The following is a 19,745-nucleotide window of genomic DNA, read 5'->3' on the forward strand; positions in this document are numbered from 1 at the left end:
GCGGTGTGACCAGGCCTTTATCAATTGTGTTACCCGACACGTTTATATAATGTTTATAAAAAGGGAACAAATTCACTAAGAAAAGTATTGTCAAAGTCATTACCCATACCATAATCGTCCATCCGTCCCCTAACATTACACTTTCGAAAATTGAACTGCTGTCTACAGAGTAAAATGATATTACAAAATTTTTACAAGCCCCCCCCAAAAAAAAAGGTTTTCAACCACAAATTAAGGATATCTAGTACCCGAAAAAAAATTTAAGCAAAAAAAGAAAGGTCTGCAATTTCAAAAAAGGGTGCACAACTCGGTTTCAATGACATTTTTGCATTACAAATTTTAATTTTTCTTTTCAAAGGGGAGGCACGTGCCCCCTGTGCCCCCGGAAGATATTCAAAATAGAACAAGGTGACATATAAATATTTGAGTTTTAGAAATAAAAGTTTTAATAAAATATCAGAATTTTATGTCAATAAGTTTTAAACTTGAATTTTAATAGAATAATCATTCATTTTTTTTAATCCTAAGTCATTACAGTAAATTGAGATTTCTTCCATGGAAAAGGGGCAAACTGAGGGAAATATTTTGAAAGGGTTGAGTATTGGATACGGTGTGCTATTTCAGACAGAGGCAATAGGCCTACTTGTTTTTTAATTGATTATTAATTTTGTTATACCGGCATTAAAAATATCAAAAAAGGTCAGAGGTAACAGGAAATGAGTTGAAAATAATGTCAGTGAAAGTTATGATGCAATAACGTAGTCCAGTAGATATTTTTCATACCTGGAAAAGTTGTTAAGTACAAGGTTTTTTGTTGATTTGCGTTCTAGATGGGTATTGAAGTGAATTCAGCTTGGTTGCCACCTTGGCAACCTTGAGCATTTTTTTTAATTAGCCTAATTAGCATAATCATCTAATTAGCATATTACGATATGTAATATGCGACTTCTCTTAAACCAGAAAGATTAAAAACATAAATAATGTCATTTTACTACGAGGTCCTGTGACGAGGAATCGATTTATAGCAATAATTCAAATATTTAAGTCATGCAATTATCGTAATCAGCCTAATTAGCATAATGAGCTAATTAGCATAAGTGTAATATATACGTATTTGTGGATGTCTATCCAAAAAATGCCCAATATGTAGATAATGCATCTTTTTAAGGGTTTTCTATAGCGAGGAATTCATTTATGACATTATTTTTCAATTTTAACCAATGTAATTGCTATAATTAACATAATTAGTATAATGCACTAATTAACAATTAACACATATACATGTAGGCCTATATGTGTAATACATATAGAATATATATTTCTTTGTCATTTCATATCGAATATGTCCGAAAACATGATTAATACAGCTACCTTATGCTTGTTTTCTATGGCGAGGAATTCATTTATTACATTATTTTCCCTTCTTACCAATGTAATTGTCGTAATTAGCAAAATTAGCATAATGCGCTAATTACCATATATGTGCAATATATACATTCCTTTGTCATTTTATGTCGAAAATGCCAAATACATAAAGAAAACAGCTAACCCATGGTTTTCTATGACGAGGAATTAATTTCTGACATTATTTTTTCCTTTTTGGGCAATGTAATTTTGTCGTAATTAGTATAATTAGCATAATGCGCTAATTAACATAATTATATGTGCAATACATATATTCATTTGTTATTTTATATCGAAAATGCCCGAATACATGAATAATACAGCTATCCCATGGTCTTCTATGACGAGGAATTGATTTCTTACATTATTTTTTCCCCTTTTTACCAATGTAATTGTCGTAATTAGTATAATTAGCATAATGCGCTAATCATCATATATGTGCAATATATATATTCCTTTGTCATTTTATACTGAGTGAGAATTCCCGAAAACATGAATAATACAGGCATACAGCTGTCCTATAGTTTTTCGATGATGAGGAATTCTTTTGTGACATTATCTTTTTCCTTTAAACAATGTTATTGTTATAATTAGCTTAATCAGCATAATTCGCTAATTAATATATATTTGAAATAAATAGATTTCTGTGTCAAAGTACTGTCTACATCGGCCTTAAAACATAATATAATACAGCTCTTCTAATGTTTTCTATGTTGATGAATTCATTTATGACAGTAATTTTCCATTTTAACCAATGTCAATGACTTAATTAGAATTACTGGCCCAATGCACTAATTAACATCTATGTGCAATAATTATCAAGTATATATTCCTATGACCAGTGTGTTGGCTCAGTTGGTAGAGCGTCCGTCTCACAACCGGGAGGTCGGGGGTTCAAACCCCGGCCGCGTCAGACCAAAAGACGTTAAAAGATGGGAGTTGCTGCTACCCTGTTTGACGTTCAACGATTAAAGGGATAGAGCTTCGTCGATCTGGCCCTGCTCAGCGGCTGCCGGGCCCACGATCAATTGGGCAAAGCAAATTTTCGGAGTAATATTCATTTCATGTCTATTTCGAACAATAAATTATGGATTTTCATTTTTTCATATTCTCTATGTTTAGATTATATCAAGTGTGCCTGAAAACATGATAAATACAGCTATCCTATGGTTAGTGGTAATTAAAATACAGTAATACATATATTTCGTTGTCAATTAAGCTAATTACACCATTAACATTGTTTGAAGTGAAATACGATATCGTAAATGAATTCCTCGACATAGAAAACTATGAAATAGCTGTATTATTCATGTTTTCGGGCATTTTTTAACATGAAATGACAAAGGAATATAATTATATATATATATATATATATGTTATCCAATTGTTAATTATGTTAATTAGGACAGTATACTGATTGCACTAATTACACAATCACATTTGTTAAACGGGGAAAATAATGTCACAAAAGAATTCTTCATCATAGAAAACCATTAGATAACTGTAATTGTTTATGTTTTCAGGCTTTCTCAATATAGAATGACAAAGGAATATATATATATATATATAAATATATATATATATTTATATATTTATATATATATATATCTATATATATTCATATACATAAACATATGTTAATTAGTGCATTATGCTAATTACAAAAATCACATTGGTAAAAAGGTAAAAATAATGTCATAAGTGAATTCCTAGTCACAATAAATCCTCGGATAGCTGTACTATTCATGTTTTCGGGCATTCTTGATATAAAATGACAAAGGAATATATATTCATATGTAAAATATTGCTCATAAGATAATTAGTGCATTATGCTAATTGCGCTAATTAAAACAATAACATTTGTTAAACGGGAAAAATAATTTCACAAAAGAATTCCTCATAGAATAATACCATAGAATAGCTGTATTGTTTATGTTTTCAGGCTGTTTTAGTACGGTACTTATGGACAAATAAATCTATATGTATATGTTAATTAGTGCATTAGGTTGATTATGCTAATTATGCTAATTACAGCGACTGCATTGGTTAAAATGGAAAAATAATGTCAGAAATGAGTTCCTCGCCATAGAAAACCGTAAGATAGCTGTATTATTCATTTTTCGGGCATTCTCGATATGAAATGACAATGAAATATGTATTTTATATATATTACACACAGATATGTTAATTAGTGCATTATGCTAATCACGCTAATTACAGTGATTACATTGGTTAAAATGGAAAAATAATGTCATAAATGAATTCCTCGCTATAGAAAACCATAAAAATGTTGCATTATTTACGTATTGTGATTTTTTTGGATAGACATCCACAGATACATATATATATACAGTGTATTACACTTATGCTAATTAGCTCATTATGCTAATTAGGCTGATTACGATAATTGCATAACTTAGATATTTAAAATATTGTTATGCATGGATTCAACGTCACAGGACCTCTTAGAAAAATGATATTATTTATGTTTTTAGTCTTTCTGGTTTAAGGGAAGTAGTATATTAAATATCGTACATAAATTATGCTAATTAGGCTAATTAAAAAAATTGCTCAAGGTTGCCAAGGTGGCAACCAAGCTGAATTTACTTCAATACCCATCTAGAACACGAGTCAACAAAAAAACCTTGTACTTAACAACTTTTCCGGGTCTTGTACATGACCTATGAGACCGTCTACTGGAATAACGGTAGAATAATCGAAAACTAGGATAAACAATTGTTTTCATGTAGAGTAATATTGGTTTTGCAAAAAGAGAGGCAGTTGATCTTCCCTGATTTTAACACCATGTATAAGGTGACTTCATATTTCTTTCACCCTACCTCAACAGCCCAGGGAGTATTAAGGTGGAGATCATGATGACGTTTGACATGCCCATGGCTGGGAGAGAGCGAAGCAATGCAATCGAATTCACCCTCAATAACCTGACACATAATATGCAGAATGCATTTGATGAAAACACGATTATCGACGTCACAACAGGTATGGAATTCCACGTGTTTATAAAACATTTAACACAGAAGTCTTCTATATTTGAAGCTGTCTGTGTCTGCATTATTCAATGATATGATGATACAGCATAACAAAATAAGATTGCAAATATCAATCAATTACCAATTTAACAATAAACACAGGCAATAATTCAACACTAAGGCCCATATTCTGAACTCGGGTTTGAATTAAACCCTGGTTTAAAGTTGTGGTTTAACTATGGAGAGCGAATTAGGGCGCAAATCCCGAATAGTACACATCCAATTTATTAACTCATATGTCACCCAAATTGACTGGGAATGATAAGTGAAGTATTTTGAAGTATTTTTTCAACATTATGAAAGCAAAAGGAAACAAAATAGCAAACATAAGAAATATACAATATAAACAGATATTTTGAATATTTGGCTCCCCATAATTTTAGCGCAGACTTAGACCATGGTCTAAGTTGAACCAGACTTCAGAATACGGACGTACGTATTGAATTATATTGGTTTTGTCTTATTTTCTATTTTTCTTTCATTTCGGTGGATTCATGATACCAGCTGCATGTGACATTGAACCGTGTAGCAATGGAGCACCGTGTAATGATATCCCGAACTCATCAGATTACATTTGTACCTGTGTCGAGGGATTCACCGGAAAATCATGTCAGAATGGTAATCACTAATCAGTTTGACTTCTCTTCTTTGTTGTAAGCAAAGGGCATATTGAAATATTCACAATTGAAATCGAATTCTGTGATCGTAATATTTGTTTTCTACTCTATTTTTCTTGATAATTAAACTAAAGTGCACATTAACGCTGTCCTTGCTCGATATCGATCCCCTGCAGAAACAAAATTGTGATGATTTGATCGATGAATGGATCAATTGATCAATATCAATTCAACTGGAATATGTAAGGTTAGGCTACCTTTACAAAGAGATAATTAAGTGAAACGATTGTAAAAAAAATGATGTTTATTTATAAGGTCAAGTCCACCTCAGAAAAATGTTGATTTGATCAATAGAGAAAAATCAGACAAGCATAATGCTGAAAATTTCATCAAAATCGGATGTAAAATAAGAAAGTTATGACATTTCAAAGTTTCGCTTATTTTCAACAAAATATTTATATGAACGAGCCAGTTACATCCAAATGAGAGTCGATGATGTCACTCACTATTTCTTTTGTTTTTTATTGTTTGATTTATACAATATTTCAATTTTTACGAATTTGACAATTAGGACCTCCTTGCCTGAAGCACAAAATGTTAAAATAATGAAATTCCATGTGTTCAGGGAGGAATGAAACTTCATTTCACATGGCAATGATGAGAAAATCAAAATATTTCATATTTCATATAATAAAATACAAAAGAAAAAGTGAGTGAGTGATGTCATCAACTCTCTCATATGGATGTAACTGGCTCGTTCATATAACTATTTTGTTGAAAATAAGTGAAACTTTAAAATGCCATAACTTTTTTTATTTTACATCCGATTTTGATGAAATTTTCAGTGTTATGCTTGTTGAATTTTTCTCTTTTTATTCAAATCAAGTTTTTGTTGGGGTGGACTTGTCCTTTAAAAACAATCTCCATACTCATTTCACCCCTTTTTATTTTTTTTCATTTTTTTGGGAAAATAATGTTAATTTGATAAATAGGAATGATTTAATTCAAATCTCTTTGAAATAATTTATTTGATTGGCCACTGTAATGGTCCTTGTATACATAGGCGAGCGTAGCGTACCTCTGCTAACCCCTGCAGAAATGGAGAGACTTGTATCAACCAAAATGTAACCTTACTTTTATGTTCCTGTATAAAAGTCATCATTTTCAGAAGTTAGATTATACGGGTTACTTTTCTTTTCATACTGTTGACTGGATTGGCACACTCCTGTATTTGATGTTACATGAATCTTGAAACATCAGTGGTGTGCAAAGGAATATGACAAAGGATGGGGGGGGGGGGCAAATAAATAATTCAGATCTGTGGGTGTCAATCACGTATACATGCTAGGCATGTACATGCGATAACCTCCAGCAGATCCTTTTGCGCAGATTCCAACACTTATAATATACCTTAAAAATCAATTGCAAGTTTCCGAATCTTGTTCAAAATCTCCCGATAGTTAATAATGATTGAAAAATGATGAGCATTTCGATTGCTAACATGTCTTGACGTATATTTCCCTTTTACCTATGATAGACATTGACGAATGTGAAAATAACCCTTGTCTAAACGGAGGACAGTGCGATAATAATGAAGGCTCATATTCATGCAGCTGTAATGGTGGATACACCGGAGTAAATTGCGAACAAGGTAAGCCTTTATTAATCTATAAGCCTCTACATTAAAAGTTATTTCTGCTTTTGCTAATGAAACAGACCAGTCTGACATCATAATCAAATCGAAATATCTCTGTGCTACTAGTTATACCATGTGTAATAGTTCCATGGTTATACGCTTAACACTGGTTACTATTTCTCAAAGTTTATAAATTACAAGTTTCATATCACACAATTTTATATGACAGACTTAGTCGAGAAAACGTCCAGCAAGTCTGCAGAATGGGAGAATCATTAAGAGCTATTCCACCATCTCTGTTAGAAGTTAAATTATATCCGATTATATAGGCATATTTACCGCACTCTGAGCATATCCATTAATATTATTTCAACAATTCTTCTGAAACAGAAAGAAATATACTAGACCCGGGATACAAGATCTTTCCGGAAATAATAGGTCAATTACAAATTTTATCATCTTATCATTTATATGTCGATAATGCGAGTTGGTGAGGAGACTATAAGGGTTGAGGATGGAGGATGTATACTCGACTAAATCTAAAAAGCAGGAGGGGGGGGGGAGTGCGATTGCAACGGGTGTGAGGTACATGATGATCCTTCCACCCTTGTTCAACGGCCGTTTACAAAACCGGATATTTAACTTTGGACCCTTAATTTTTTTTTTCATCGGATGTCAACGTGCAATTAAGCTTAGTTAAGCATTCCAACCAATAACTGATTTATGCCTACATATATATATATATATATATATATAGGCATAAATCAGTTATTGGTTGGAATGCTTAACTATAAGCTGGTCGTACAGACTGTTTCACCCTAAGGCTCATCAGCGACTGATTAGTATGAAGAACAAAATTTTTTTAGACAGAATAAAGTATACAGAGTATTAGGTAAAATTGGGTTGACAGAGCATGTAAATATGAATGGGGTTACTGAAGGGGTACATGTGTATTTGTTTATGACATAAGGGGTACTTAGGGGTCATTACTACATGGTTACAAGTGAGGAGGGGGGGGGGGGGCTGGTGGGGCTATCCATATCCAGCAAGGAGGAACTTTTTCTTTATGTCTACAGGTAGATATGAGTTCAGTTCGAGAGTTCAAATTGTTGTTTTGTTTGCGGTGATGATGAAATATTTCTCCTATAGGCAGAGGTTGCAGCGTTTTGTGAGTGGAGAGTAGGGTTATGCATGGCGTACGATTCTCCAGGTTATCTTGTGGGGTGTGCCCTCAAAATTCAGTTTCCAAATATGCTTACTGAGCTCAGTGCTGTGCCTCTTTATCTTTAAATGATGCTTTGTGAGATGCACAGTCGAGCACTATTAGATTACTTACCTATATGTATAGGCATATGATTAATCGATAGCTAATCAGCATTCCCAAAATATAACTCTCCTAGACCTTACTTAATTTGGATATACCAAGCTCTAGTGTCACAGGCCTACTTTAATTCTTCTTCCTTAATGTAATATGTTGTACAACGAAACAGATTGCTCTTTATCGGAAATTATCCTTCTATTACTTACTTACTTGCATCCCTTTTTTTTTGGGGGGGGGGGCCAAAGTAGGGAAGTAGGCCTATAATATATGCCCAATATGCGAATATTATGCCATTAAAAACCTTAGTCTCCCATCTTCACACAACGACCCCACCGAAACTAAACGGCGCGAGCACATAATACAGCGCTGTTTGCAGAGAGTTAAGATATATGCGAATGTGAAGTACACTTACAATGCACACACAGGTAACTTAAAAATGCACCATCGCCCGAATTGGGCCATTCTCTATATGTGCAATTGTCATGTTTGTTTTGTTTTGAATGCTAATTACAAACAATGGAGATGGACCTTAGAGAATAGAGACTAAAATAACTAATTTTCTCAATTGGTCCTGGTACAGTTACAGATTGTGGATTCCGACCGGCCCATTCACCTTCCAGTCCTCGCATCATCGGTGGTTCACAGACTCAGCTCGGGGATTGGCCCTGGATGGTATCTCTCCGAGACCGTTCAAATGTCCATCGCTGTGCCGCTGTACTCATCAACAGTACCAGAGCAATCACCGCTGCCCATTGCGTGTAAGAATACACAGCTCTTAATATATTCTTTGAAATAACATCCCCTCATCCTGCCTTTTAAGAACTGTATGTACATCATGAAATGAAAAGGAAATGTTCTTTGTTAAGTTTGTGAAAGTTTTTGTTTGTTCCACCTCTTTCTTTTGTTGTCTGATCTCTCTCTTTACATTTTGATGCCTTTCCCGCTCACACACATTTGAGGCCGTGAGGTTTGTATGCTATACTTCCCGTTGACCCCCCCCGTTTCCATGATGTCGATATATTTAGGGGTCGTTGTAGACAGCTGGCAGCCGTCTGTTTCGAGGAGTTTTTTAACATTTTTTTTTAAATTTCTCCTCGTACACAGACGGCTCGCTATCGTGCAGCCACCATTAGGGGACTTGCAATGCAAAATCCCCCCGTCGGGGCTTTTCAATTTTTGTCTTTAATGAATAAAATTTTCGAAAATTATAGTGACCAGAGTGTAAATTTATATTCCCTCTTGGCATCAATTGCCAAAAAACGGAGAAAAATGAAATTAAAAGGAACAAAAACAGTGACTTACCTCGGCTGTCGCGCAAATTCACTTCCCCGTTTTATTCGATCTTAAGTACATAAACATATGGCCATTGAGTCCCCTGTACAGATCGCGCTAGAACTTCGGTCTCTGTATTTGGTGATTAAGCCAACGAAGTTCAGCTGAACAACCAACAAAACAGAGACCGAAGCTTTTGGTCTAGGGTCGTTGATGCATGCAAGTGCTATATTTTGCCACTTAAAATAATTTTCACATTGCCTAGGCCCCTTACGACTTGGGTATACTCTTAATATAATTGTCATTATTGTTAATCCAATAGCTCTATGGTAAATCATTATTTTAATGTTATTGTCATTACTTTTATTGTTTTTATTATTACCATTATCACAATTGTAATGATAATAATAACAATAATGAAAATTATATAATTTGATTATCATTATTTTTATTTATTATTGATATCATTCTATCATATGCTATGAATTATTGCACTTTATATTCGAAGAGTAGGCCTATACATTTAAATAAAAATAGATTTTATACATCAATGTTACAAAGTCAATACTGCTGCTACGTAGAATTGCAAAATGAAGTAAAGACTTAGTGGTGTTCCATAGTTTTGTTATTGTTGATATTCCTGTAGGAGTTTATTTTGAACACAATGTATTGAATGATTCTATTTCCTTTGATGTTACCTTTCCTTTGATCTCACCACTTCTCCATTGACCCCTTTACTCATCTCATGCTTTACATTCTTATCTCATGTTTCACATTCCTTCTTCATTGCAATCCTCTCATCTCCTGCTTGCAGAAACTAAAACGAATAAACGAAAATCAGCAAAGATGTCCACATTTCTTTACTATTTGCAATGTTCTTTTCTTCATGTTCATTCCATGGTTCAGTTGATTTATTCAGAATGGTTTAACCTTTTGTAAAAGTAATGTTTATTCATAGAAGCTCACTTATATTCATTTGAAAGCCTTTTATATTCATGTACTTCTTTTTGTATACAAATTATCTAATTTGAATATTCATTGTTAAACAAATTATCCATGAAAATAAACCCTGAGGTTGAGGTTGGTACACCACAGGCAGATCACTACAAGGCACAAGCAATCAAGGATTCAAGTTGTGTCTTGTAATAAACTCTGTAGGGATATACCACGCCCATAAGCTCGCCCACGGCCACCCTACATTTCTATTATCATTAGCAGTAGTATACCAGTAGGTCAGCTCAAATTCTATGATTTTTGTCTAACTAAGGAAAGTGAACTGAATGTAATGAGTATATGCTTGTGACATAATTAAAGACTTGTTTCTGCAACAGTCAATTTTCTTTCAAAGGGAATCTTTGGATAATGAAAAAAAGTGATCAAATTACGAGTAAATTCAGAAGGCAGCTAGTACATTCATTATTCTAAAATCAAGAGTAAAAAACGAAATGCAGAAACTAAAACGAATAAACGAAAATCAGCAAAGAAGTCCATATTTCTATTTGCAAAAGTAAAAATAAAACATAATATCAGATATTTAACTTGATAAAATTTCCTAATTTGCACTAGGATAATGCTCTTCATTTCCTCATCTAAAAAAATCATAAATAGGTTTTCTTTTCTAGAAACAGAAAAATGATGTGATTGTACCTTGTGTACCTTGATTTTGAATGCTTGTAGCTCTTGCAATTTTTTTTTACAGTAAAAAGTTTGATGCTGCTGTCCTGGGTGATCTCTTACTCTCTCTTCAATCTGCATATCATGTTGAAACTGATGTCACTGCTGCTATTCATCCTGATTATGATATCAATTCCATCACAAATGACATTGCTGTGATCGAGTTCACTACCAGCGTTGACTTCAGCGACTTTGTCCGTCCTATCTGTTACCTAGATCAAGATGCGTCTGCAACCTTTCGAGCATGTTATGTAACAGGATGGGGACATACATCTGAAGGTATTTTGTGCCTGTTTATTTTTTTACAGAAGAATTATTTGAATGTTAATTGTTTCTAGGGACAAGTCAAACTGACCACCCCACTAGTGAAATAGGAGAAAAAAAGGCTTTGAAAATCATACAGTATAAGAAATAGATTTTCTGAAAGTGGAGGACCTCTTAGATTGTCTTCATTAATTTATCGGCCCATAACGTTATGGCATTGTTGCATTAACACTGTCATATTTGTTACTTCCATTCTTTGCTTCTTGCCCAGAGTTTCCGCCATAACTCCAGGGCCCGTATTTTGAAGTCGGGTTTAATCTAAACTCGGGTTTAAAGTTGTGATTTTACTATGGATAGCCAATAGTGGCGTAAATCTCTAACCATAGTATTTTCAGTGGGTCAGCTCATTTTTCTAGCTCTCAAATCATTCTTAACTGTTTTGGGAGGATGAATAAGATAGCTTGCTTTGAACACCATTCACGAATTAGGAAACAGCACTATATTCATAACGAAATTACAGCTACAATGGCTACAATGTAAGGAACATTTTGACATTTTTGGCTTTCCATAATTTTAGCACAGAGACCACATGAAATAAGAAAATGGGCCAAGCAGTCTAACAAAGTAATTACTATTGGAAATTAGCACAATAGGCATGGCTGCACCCATACCAGATTTAGGCTCAATAATTACAAGGTAATTAATCAATTATGTAATCACATTTTTTTAGTAATTATAATTGTTATTGAAACAAATGTACTTGACTTCAATTAATGTCAGTTACTTTTACTTAGATTCATTACTTTACAATAAATATACTTAATTTATGATTTTAATTTCATTAACTTTTTCATGTCAACTGCTTACCGGTAAGTAACTATGCGAGTAACAGGCACAGTCCATGCTCTTCGACCTTTATCTCATCAGATTCTCTGTAATTTTAAATTATGTTGAAATAGATGGTACTATGAACAGAATTAAAATTGGTTTCATTATATGACTTTTCTAGAAAGTAATTGATTTTATAATTGACAGAAGTAATTTGCAATTGTAATTAAAAAAAAATAATTAAGCCCAACCCTGGCCCACACATAATGCTAAAGTGTCATTAAAACATTCCCAGCTGAAATCTTGTTCGGTAATCTTATTTCTATAGATTTCTATAGATTTGCTTTGAATAATGGTTTAAGGTTTGCATGGTGGTATGAACAATCGTGCAAGTGGTTTACGGTACACCATGTGCAAAGTCCTGGAAGGACTGAGATAATGAAAGTGGAAAGAAATGGAGATGAAATGGAAAGGCAAGAAAGTGGATGATGGGAAGTAGTGAAATCTTTTCAGAATGAGTGTAGTCCTTAAAAGGACTGTAAACAAGAAAGAGTGGAAAGCTTAGTAGGCAGGGTGAGAGGCTTGAGTAGAAGGCCTGGGTAGATGAGAGAAGCATGGCTAGAGTTGGCGAATGGAGTAGTAGCAGGAGCAGGAGAGTAGCACGACGTTTGGGGCAGGTTGTCTGTCTATCTCGTCTCAGTCCTTCCAGGACTTGACACATGGTGTACCGTAAACCACTTCCATGATAGTTTTACTTTGGTTGACCAATTTCTACCTGTAGTAAAATAATCTTTTTTTTTAATATGTGCAGACAGGTATCACCACACTGATCTCTCCCCTACCTGGATGGGAACAATAACGCTGATTGGCCTATTCCGTGTTGAAGCACCGGAAGTTGGTACCTCCGCACGCCGAGTTCCCCCAAAAAGCCAAAATCGGAGTAGAGTCTGGTACACGGCAATAGTGTCAATTCTTAATTATACTTACCAAATCAACTCTTATAACAGCACTTTTCAATGTGAATTTATACCTGATACAAAGTTTAAGATGTCGTCCTGTGCCACGTATAATTGCACTTATTGTGACGACCGTGGAAACAGAGAAAATGGGATTACTTTTCACAGATAAGACAAGCTGGTGAACTGCATAGTTATAGACTTTATGTAGTCCCATGTGCTCAAATACATGTGTGGTAATTCTAAATTACCAGAGCAAGTTTCCAAAACTTTAAAACTCCGGGGGGGGGGGGGGTTATCGATTGTTGTGATTTCTCTGGAAGCGTGATGAATTCAAACCATGATTCAAATGAATATTCAGTTTATTAATATTCACAAATGTCACCAAGTTTTATGAGTTTATCAATCATGTTTGGACAGAAGAATATCACGACTGAGACACGAAAATACTGACCGTGTATAGCATGTATTGTGAAACTTAAGTTAAGACTGAAAATCTGCCGTTTCGGAGGAGTTAAAAAAATATTTTTTGCAAGCATAGATCCTGACCGAAATAGACTGATTTTTGGGACAAGGACTGGATCTACAAGGTATTCTGAAAATTATTTATCTTTTATTTGTGAAAATTACAAGCTATAGGTACATGTACGGTATATGACTAGGACTTTAGGGGGCTTACGTAACTTGTGGCGAGTGAATTTGTGATATTTCTCTGTCAACAATAGATAGAATTATTTTTTCCAAGAACTCTTTTTTTTAAGTACGTAAAAAAGACATTAAGCTACAGAGACGGATTAACAGACTTCAGAAATTTCACAGAACTTATTTTGAGATGCCGAATGTTCAATGTCTCGGTGGAGCAAAAAAAAAGGGGGGGGGTTATCAACCAGAAATTTAGGGGGTGACGCAATAAAAATAATCTGACAAGCAAAAAAAGGTTATCGACCCAAAATTTAGGAAGGGATGCAAACTTAAAAGAAATAATCTGACAAGCATCAAAAAAGGGTTATCAACCAGAATTTCAGGGCGGACTACAACGATTTCAGGGGGGTCCACCTGAATTTAAAGGGGATGCAGGAAAAAAATTGACAAGCAAAAAGAAAAAAAAAGTTGTCAACATAAATTTTGGGGGGTCTGTCCCCCATCTAAAATTTAGGGGTACAGGACCCCCCCCCCCCCCCCGCTTCCTACAGTGTATATGAACAAACTGGGTAGAGGATAATTGAAGAGGGTCGATCGATGTGACAGAAGGAAAGAGAGAGAGAGAAGGTCAAGTCCACCTCAGAAAAATGTTGATTTGAATCAAAAGAGAAAAATCAGACAAGCACAATGCTGAAAATTTCATTAAAATCTGATGTAAAATAAAAAGTTATGACATTTCAAAGTTTCGCTTATTAAAAAAAAATAGTGATATGAACGAGCCAGTTACATCCAAATGAGAGAGTCGATGATTTTACTCACTATTTCTTTTGTGTTTTATAGTTTGAATTATACAATATTTCAATTTTTACGAATTTGACGTTTAGGACCTCCTTGCCGGAAGCACAAAATGTTAAAATAATGGAATACCAACCGAGATGTGCATATAACTGTTTTGTGAAATGAAGCGAAACTTTAAACTGCCATAACTTTCATATTTAATCCGATTATGATGAAATTTTCAGGGTTATGCTTGTTGAATTTTTTTCTTTTTATTCAAATCAAGTTTTTGTTGGGTGTGGACTTGTTCTTTAAAGGGCGAGTCCACCTCATGAAAATGATTATTTGAATAGAGAGAAAAACACACAATAATGCTCAAAATTTAATCAAAATCAGAAATAAAATATGAAAGTTACATTTTCAACGTTTGAAAATGATGAATTTTTCGGTGTTACACTTGTTTGATTTTTTTTTGGGGGGGGGTGGGGGTGGGGTAGACTTAAATTAAAGGGGGGGGGGTTCAAGCCCAGTGTTATAAGCCTTCATAACCTAGAAAGTCCTCGCCATATCGATCCTAAGATGGTTATTTGGAAAACCTCCAAAATACCCCTATATACAAGTCAAGGATTTCATCCATTCTTCCGTAGGTGAGAAAAACACCAACCCCTTCAAAATTATGTTTCCGAATTGTATACTGGGAAAGTACCATGGTTTCAAGAAAATTGCGAATTCTGGCACCTTAAATATATGAAGTTTTGTATAAAAAGCAATGAGTGCTTCAGTGTGCAGACAGCTAGCGTATCGCTCACAATGCACATGCTAATGGAGCGATCGCGTTCCTTTTGGGGGAACTGGTATGGCGGACAATAGAACTCGCGGGCTTCAAACAAAGGACCCTCCCAGCATATCCAGTTAGGGGAGAGATCAGTGGTGCAGACAGGTATCACCACACTGCTGTACTGTTTGATTGTCAAGGAATTAAGGCCATTAACGCTGAGAAGTATTATCAGGCTATATCTGCTGCTTTGTATCTAGTTTGGATTGCATAAGATTGCATGATTATAATTAAAGAGCATAATTGAAGCTCTTGACATTCATTTCCACTTTGTACTAGAATCTAAAATCGTAAGGACATGCAAGTCTGAGGTAACGTTAGTAATTATGGCAAGGACATCCTATGAATCATTGACAATATGCTTGTAAACATAGTTAATTGATTTTCAGTGTCTTTGGTACTAAATTAAGAGCTATAACTTTCTACATTGTACTTTTATTTTATTGATGTTCCAATAGGTGGGCATGTATCGGATACACTTCTAGAAGCAACAGTAGAGTTGTTTGATCAGACCCAATGTCAGTCGTTTTATCCTGATCTTACCATTCCATCGACTATGATGTGTGCAGGACGAGTGGATGGATTAATGGACACATGTCAGGTATATATAATCTTTTCCTTTCCTCTCGCTTGCTCAATAGGTGGTTTGAGACCGGCTCGAGGTTCGTTAGTTCCTGGTATTTTCTGATTGGGAAATTCACCCCGATCAGAAAATACCAGGTAATATTGGCAATGTGAAAGCAAATTACGTGTATTCTCCCCAAAATAAAATACCCACTGAATAGTCGGTACTTGTCAAAATTACGAGAACTTTCTCTTGGATTTTTCCAAGGTCGCAGGTATTTTGGTAATGTGAAAGCAATTTACAGGAACTTTTAGCCCAGTGTGTAGTTAGATGCGGGCACCTTGGGTGGCTGCTGAGCTAGATTTGAATCTCGCGCCTTGCTTGCTTATCAGACCATATGCGCATGCTTGTAACTTCAGGAATTTATCCCATAGGGTATGTTTTGGGGCGGTGTGAATGCAGGAATGATTAATGGGTATTTTGTAGCCTAAAAAAGTTATCGTAATTTAATGGGGATTCTTATGATCGAGGCGGTTTAAAAAAATACCTTTCATCACTTTCTTTCACTCTCTGTCCCTCGCTGTCTCTCTTTACAGTCATCAGCATAGGAAATAAATCTGCAACAGTAGATAAGCTTCAACATTGCAGTCACTCCAATGTGAAAACCCATCCCCTAAAATGTATTATTTTTTACCCTGCTTTATTTTATGTAGAGACAAACAGGTGAACTTATCTACACCCTCCAGGCACACTTGCTCACCTTTTCTCACAAGGATCTGTACTTACTGTATTTCTTCAACGAATCTCAATCCTTGTATATGATAAATACGAATGTTTATGATAAATAAAGATATGATGATACAGCAATACTTTCTTGAAAATCGCTTAAAATTTGGGCAATAGCATTCTAATCCTGGCAAAAAATATCCTTCAAGGCTAGTCGTTATTGAATAATTGATATACACTGTATTATTCTTTGAAAATATTGTTATTTAGTATTTCATATCATGGTTTCTATAGAAGCATTCTGGTGTAGTCGAGATGAAGAGGGTTGGTTGCTGGAATCCCAACACAGCCTAGCGTCCTTTGGCAATGCGTCTATCCGTACATTGCCAATGTCCAACCAGGTGTTAATGGGTACCCCGTTGGATGCGAAAGCCTCTGTAGTACATGCCTAGCAATGGAATAGAACTCTTGTTGGAATGCTCCCCAGGGAGTGGAGAAAGTGTAAACTTTGTGTCCAGAAATATGAGGGTCCGATGACCATTTTGATAATAATTAAAGAATAAAGCGGTTAGAAACACAAATATTAAGTGCTATACAATAGAAAACATTATTTACCTATCATTATTTTAGCATTTTGTTAACAAATCTTTGTGCTTTCATCGTCAACAGGGTGATACGGGTGGTCCTCTTCAATGTGAAGATCAAGATGGTCGCTTCCATCTAATAGGCATTACTAGCTTTGGCTACGGCTGTGGGAGAGAAAACTATCCTGGCGTTTACACCAAGGTCTCTGAATACCATGACTTTATTACTTCAGCTGACCCACAACCTGAACCTGAACCAGGTGAGATGAGAACATATCCACTTTCAATACCATCCCCACAGAAATTTAGATATTGGATAGCTTGCATCATTTGGCAAGGCATTTATCTCCTTTTGCCAGCCTTTGCCCCAGTGTAGTTAATGGGTCCTCATGTAGGAAGAAATTTCTCTGAGTACTTGAGCTGCCAATCAGGGTAGCTGTGCTAAAGCCAGAGTAATTATATGCATCTCTTACAAACATCAAAGTAAGCAAAATGTAAATGTGACCTGTTCTTGCAATTAGCATGTAGAGAAATTTTCAATCAATCTGTACTGTTAGATCTTAATTGGTAGTTAAGTAAGTCAGCTAGTCACTAGGTACGGTAAAGCTTGGTGCAGAAGGGAAATTTGTCTTTATTAAAGGTTAAGTCCATCCCAGAAAAAAGTTGATTTGAATAAATTGAGAAAAAAAATCAAAGAACAATATTGTTGAAAACTTCATCAAAATCGGAAGGAAAATAAGACAGTTATGACATGTTAAAGTGTCACTTCTATGCTCAACTCAGTGATATGCAAATGCAAGAGTTGATAATGTCGCTTTTTTTGGGATGTTTTATTGTTTGAATTATACAATATTTCATTTTTTATGGATAGGGCTATCATATGACAATTATGACCATCTTGTGTGAACCACAAAATGTTAAACCAATCAAGTATACACATGTTAAGGGAGGAATGAAACTTTGCTCACATGACAATAAGGAGAAAATTCAAATATTTCATATTCTATATAATAAAATACAAAAGAAATAGTGAGTGCATGGGTGATGTCATCGGTCCCCTTATTTGCATACTGATCAGGTTGTTCATATAACTGTTTGGTGGAATTTAGCAAAACTTAAAGATGTCATAACTTTCTTATTTTAGATCCAATTTTGATGAAATTTTCAGTGTTATTCTTATTCGATTTTTTTTTCTTTCTATTCAAATAGTCGTTTTGTTGTTGGGGTGGATGTGTCCTTTAAACTTTACATTTTCTGGCGGCTTGTCAAAATGCTTGACATAGATAATGTACATGTCAGTGGAGGGATCCATAAAATAAGGTTTGTAATTTATGTATTTTAATCTTGTTTTCCACCCGTCTCTTGTATATAGGTTATGTTAATTAGTATTGGAACTATGTTTAGGGACTTGCCTTTTTTACAAGCTGTGCTTTTCTTGGCAAGTCCCTCTGTTCAGATAATTTTATCTTCAATATTAATTATGAAATGTTATAGAAATGCATGTATTACTTTGAGTATGTATTATTTTGAACATGTTCATGGTACTTGGATTAAATCTTTTGTTTGAACGGAAATAAATGAATAAACCTAAAATCTAATTCTAAGTCCTAGGCTAATTTATATGATTGGTCATCCATGGTAATCAACACAAGGGCTTGTAGATACCAGTTCCATTATCAAACATTAAACTTTAAGTTATGGGGCTCGGAAGAACTGTAACTGATCAGAAACAGTTTTCCAACACCATGATGTTATAAGATGATTTTTTTTCTTTGAATTTATAACTTAACTTTCGTAAAGAATGTAAAAATAGCCCCAAAAGTGTAGTGAATGATCTTGGGGCTGATTTAAAAAATTGATTAATATTATAAACAGTGCAATCAATTGTAGAGATCAGTTCCACAATCATGCAAACACTAAGCTTTATAATGTGGGGCCGGGAAAAATGCTCCCGCTGTTCTGGGATGAATAATTGTGGAGCGTTGTGGCCCAGTGGATTAGTCTTTGGACTTTGAAACAGAGGGTCGCGGGTTCAAATCCCAGCCATGGCTTAATTTCCTTCAGCAAGAAACTGATCCACAATGTGCTGCACTCAACCCAGGCGAGGTAAATGGGTACTGGTAGGAAGTAATTCCTTAAAAAGCTGTGTGCGCTATGAACGCATAGCTTAGCCGGGTGATATAGGAGCACCTTGAGCACCTAACAAGGTGGATATGTGCGCAATATAAATACCCTATATTATTATTATTATTAATTGTTGTATTGTATTCATTCATTTTTTCATTGAGAATGAAAATATAAAATGAATTGAATTGAATTGAAAATATCCGACCCACAAAGTCTCTGAAGTAATGAAGTAATGAGTAGCATGTTGATGTTTACTTTAAATCAAAAGAGACAAACCAATGTCCCTTAGAATTTAAACCACCTTTATCCTAATTTTCTTGATTAAAAAGTGCTGGCAGTTGGCTTGGTTCCAGGTAGATTATTTGAACTCACATTGCCCCGTTTGGCACAACTGGAATACCAGTGGATCTTCCATGCTATTGAAGGGAATGCCATAGATATCTACATTTTCACGTTCGACATCATAC

General features: G+C 34.8%; 1 protein-coding gene across 1 annotated transcript in view; it reads left to right on the top strand.

Moving 5' to 3' along the window:
* LOC121422592 (transmembrane protease serine 9-like) overlaps positions 1-17,708 on the top strand; it is a 24,503-nt gene extending 6,795 nt beyond the window's left edge. Inside the window, exons 6-11 of the mRNA XM_041617741.1 lie at positions 4,253-4,404; positions 6,609-6,722; positions 8,609-8,786; positions 11,000-11,253; positions 15,735-15,877; positions 17,237-17,708. Coding sequence (XP_041473675.1) covers positions 4,253-4,404; positions 6,609-6,722; positions 8,609-8,786; positions 11,000-11,253; positions 15,735-15,877; positions 17,237-17,527 — 1,132 coding nt within the window. The 3' untranslated portion in view covers positions 17,528-17,708. The remainder of the gene's footprint in view (positions 1-4,252; positions 4,405-6,608; positions 6,723-8,608; positions 8,787-10,999; positions 11,254-15,734; positions 15,878-17,236) is intronic.
* Positions 17,709-19,745: the final 2,037 nt, after the last annotated feature.

The sequence above is a fragment of the Lytechinus variegatus genome, chromosome 10 (assembly GCF_018143015.1).
Source record: "Lytechinus variegatus isolate NC3 chromosome 10, Lvar_3.0, whole genome shotgun sequence".
Taxonomy (NCBI): Eukaryota; Metazoa; Echinodermata; class Echinoidea; order Temnopleuroida; family Toxopneustidae; genus Lytechinus; species Lytechinus variegatus.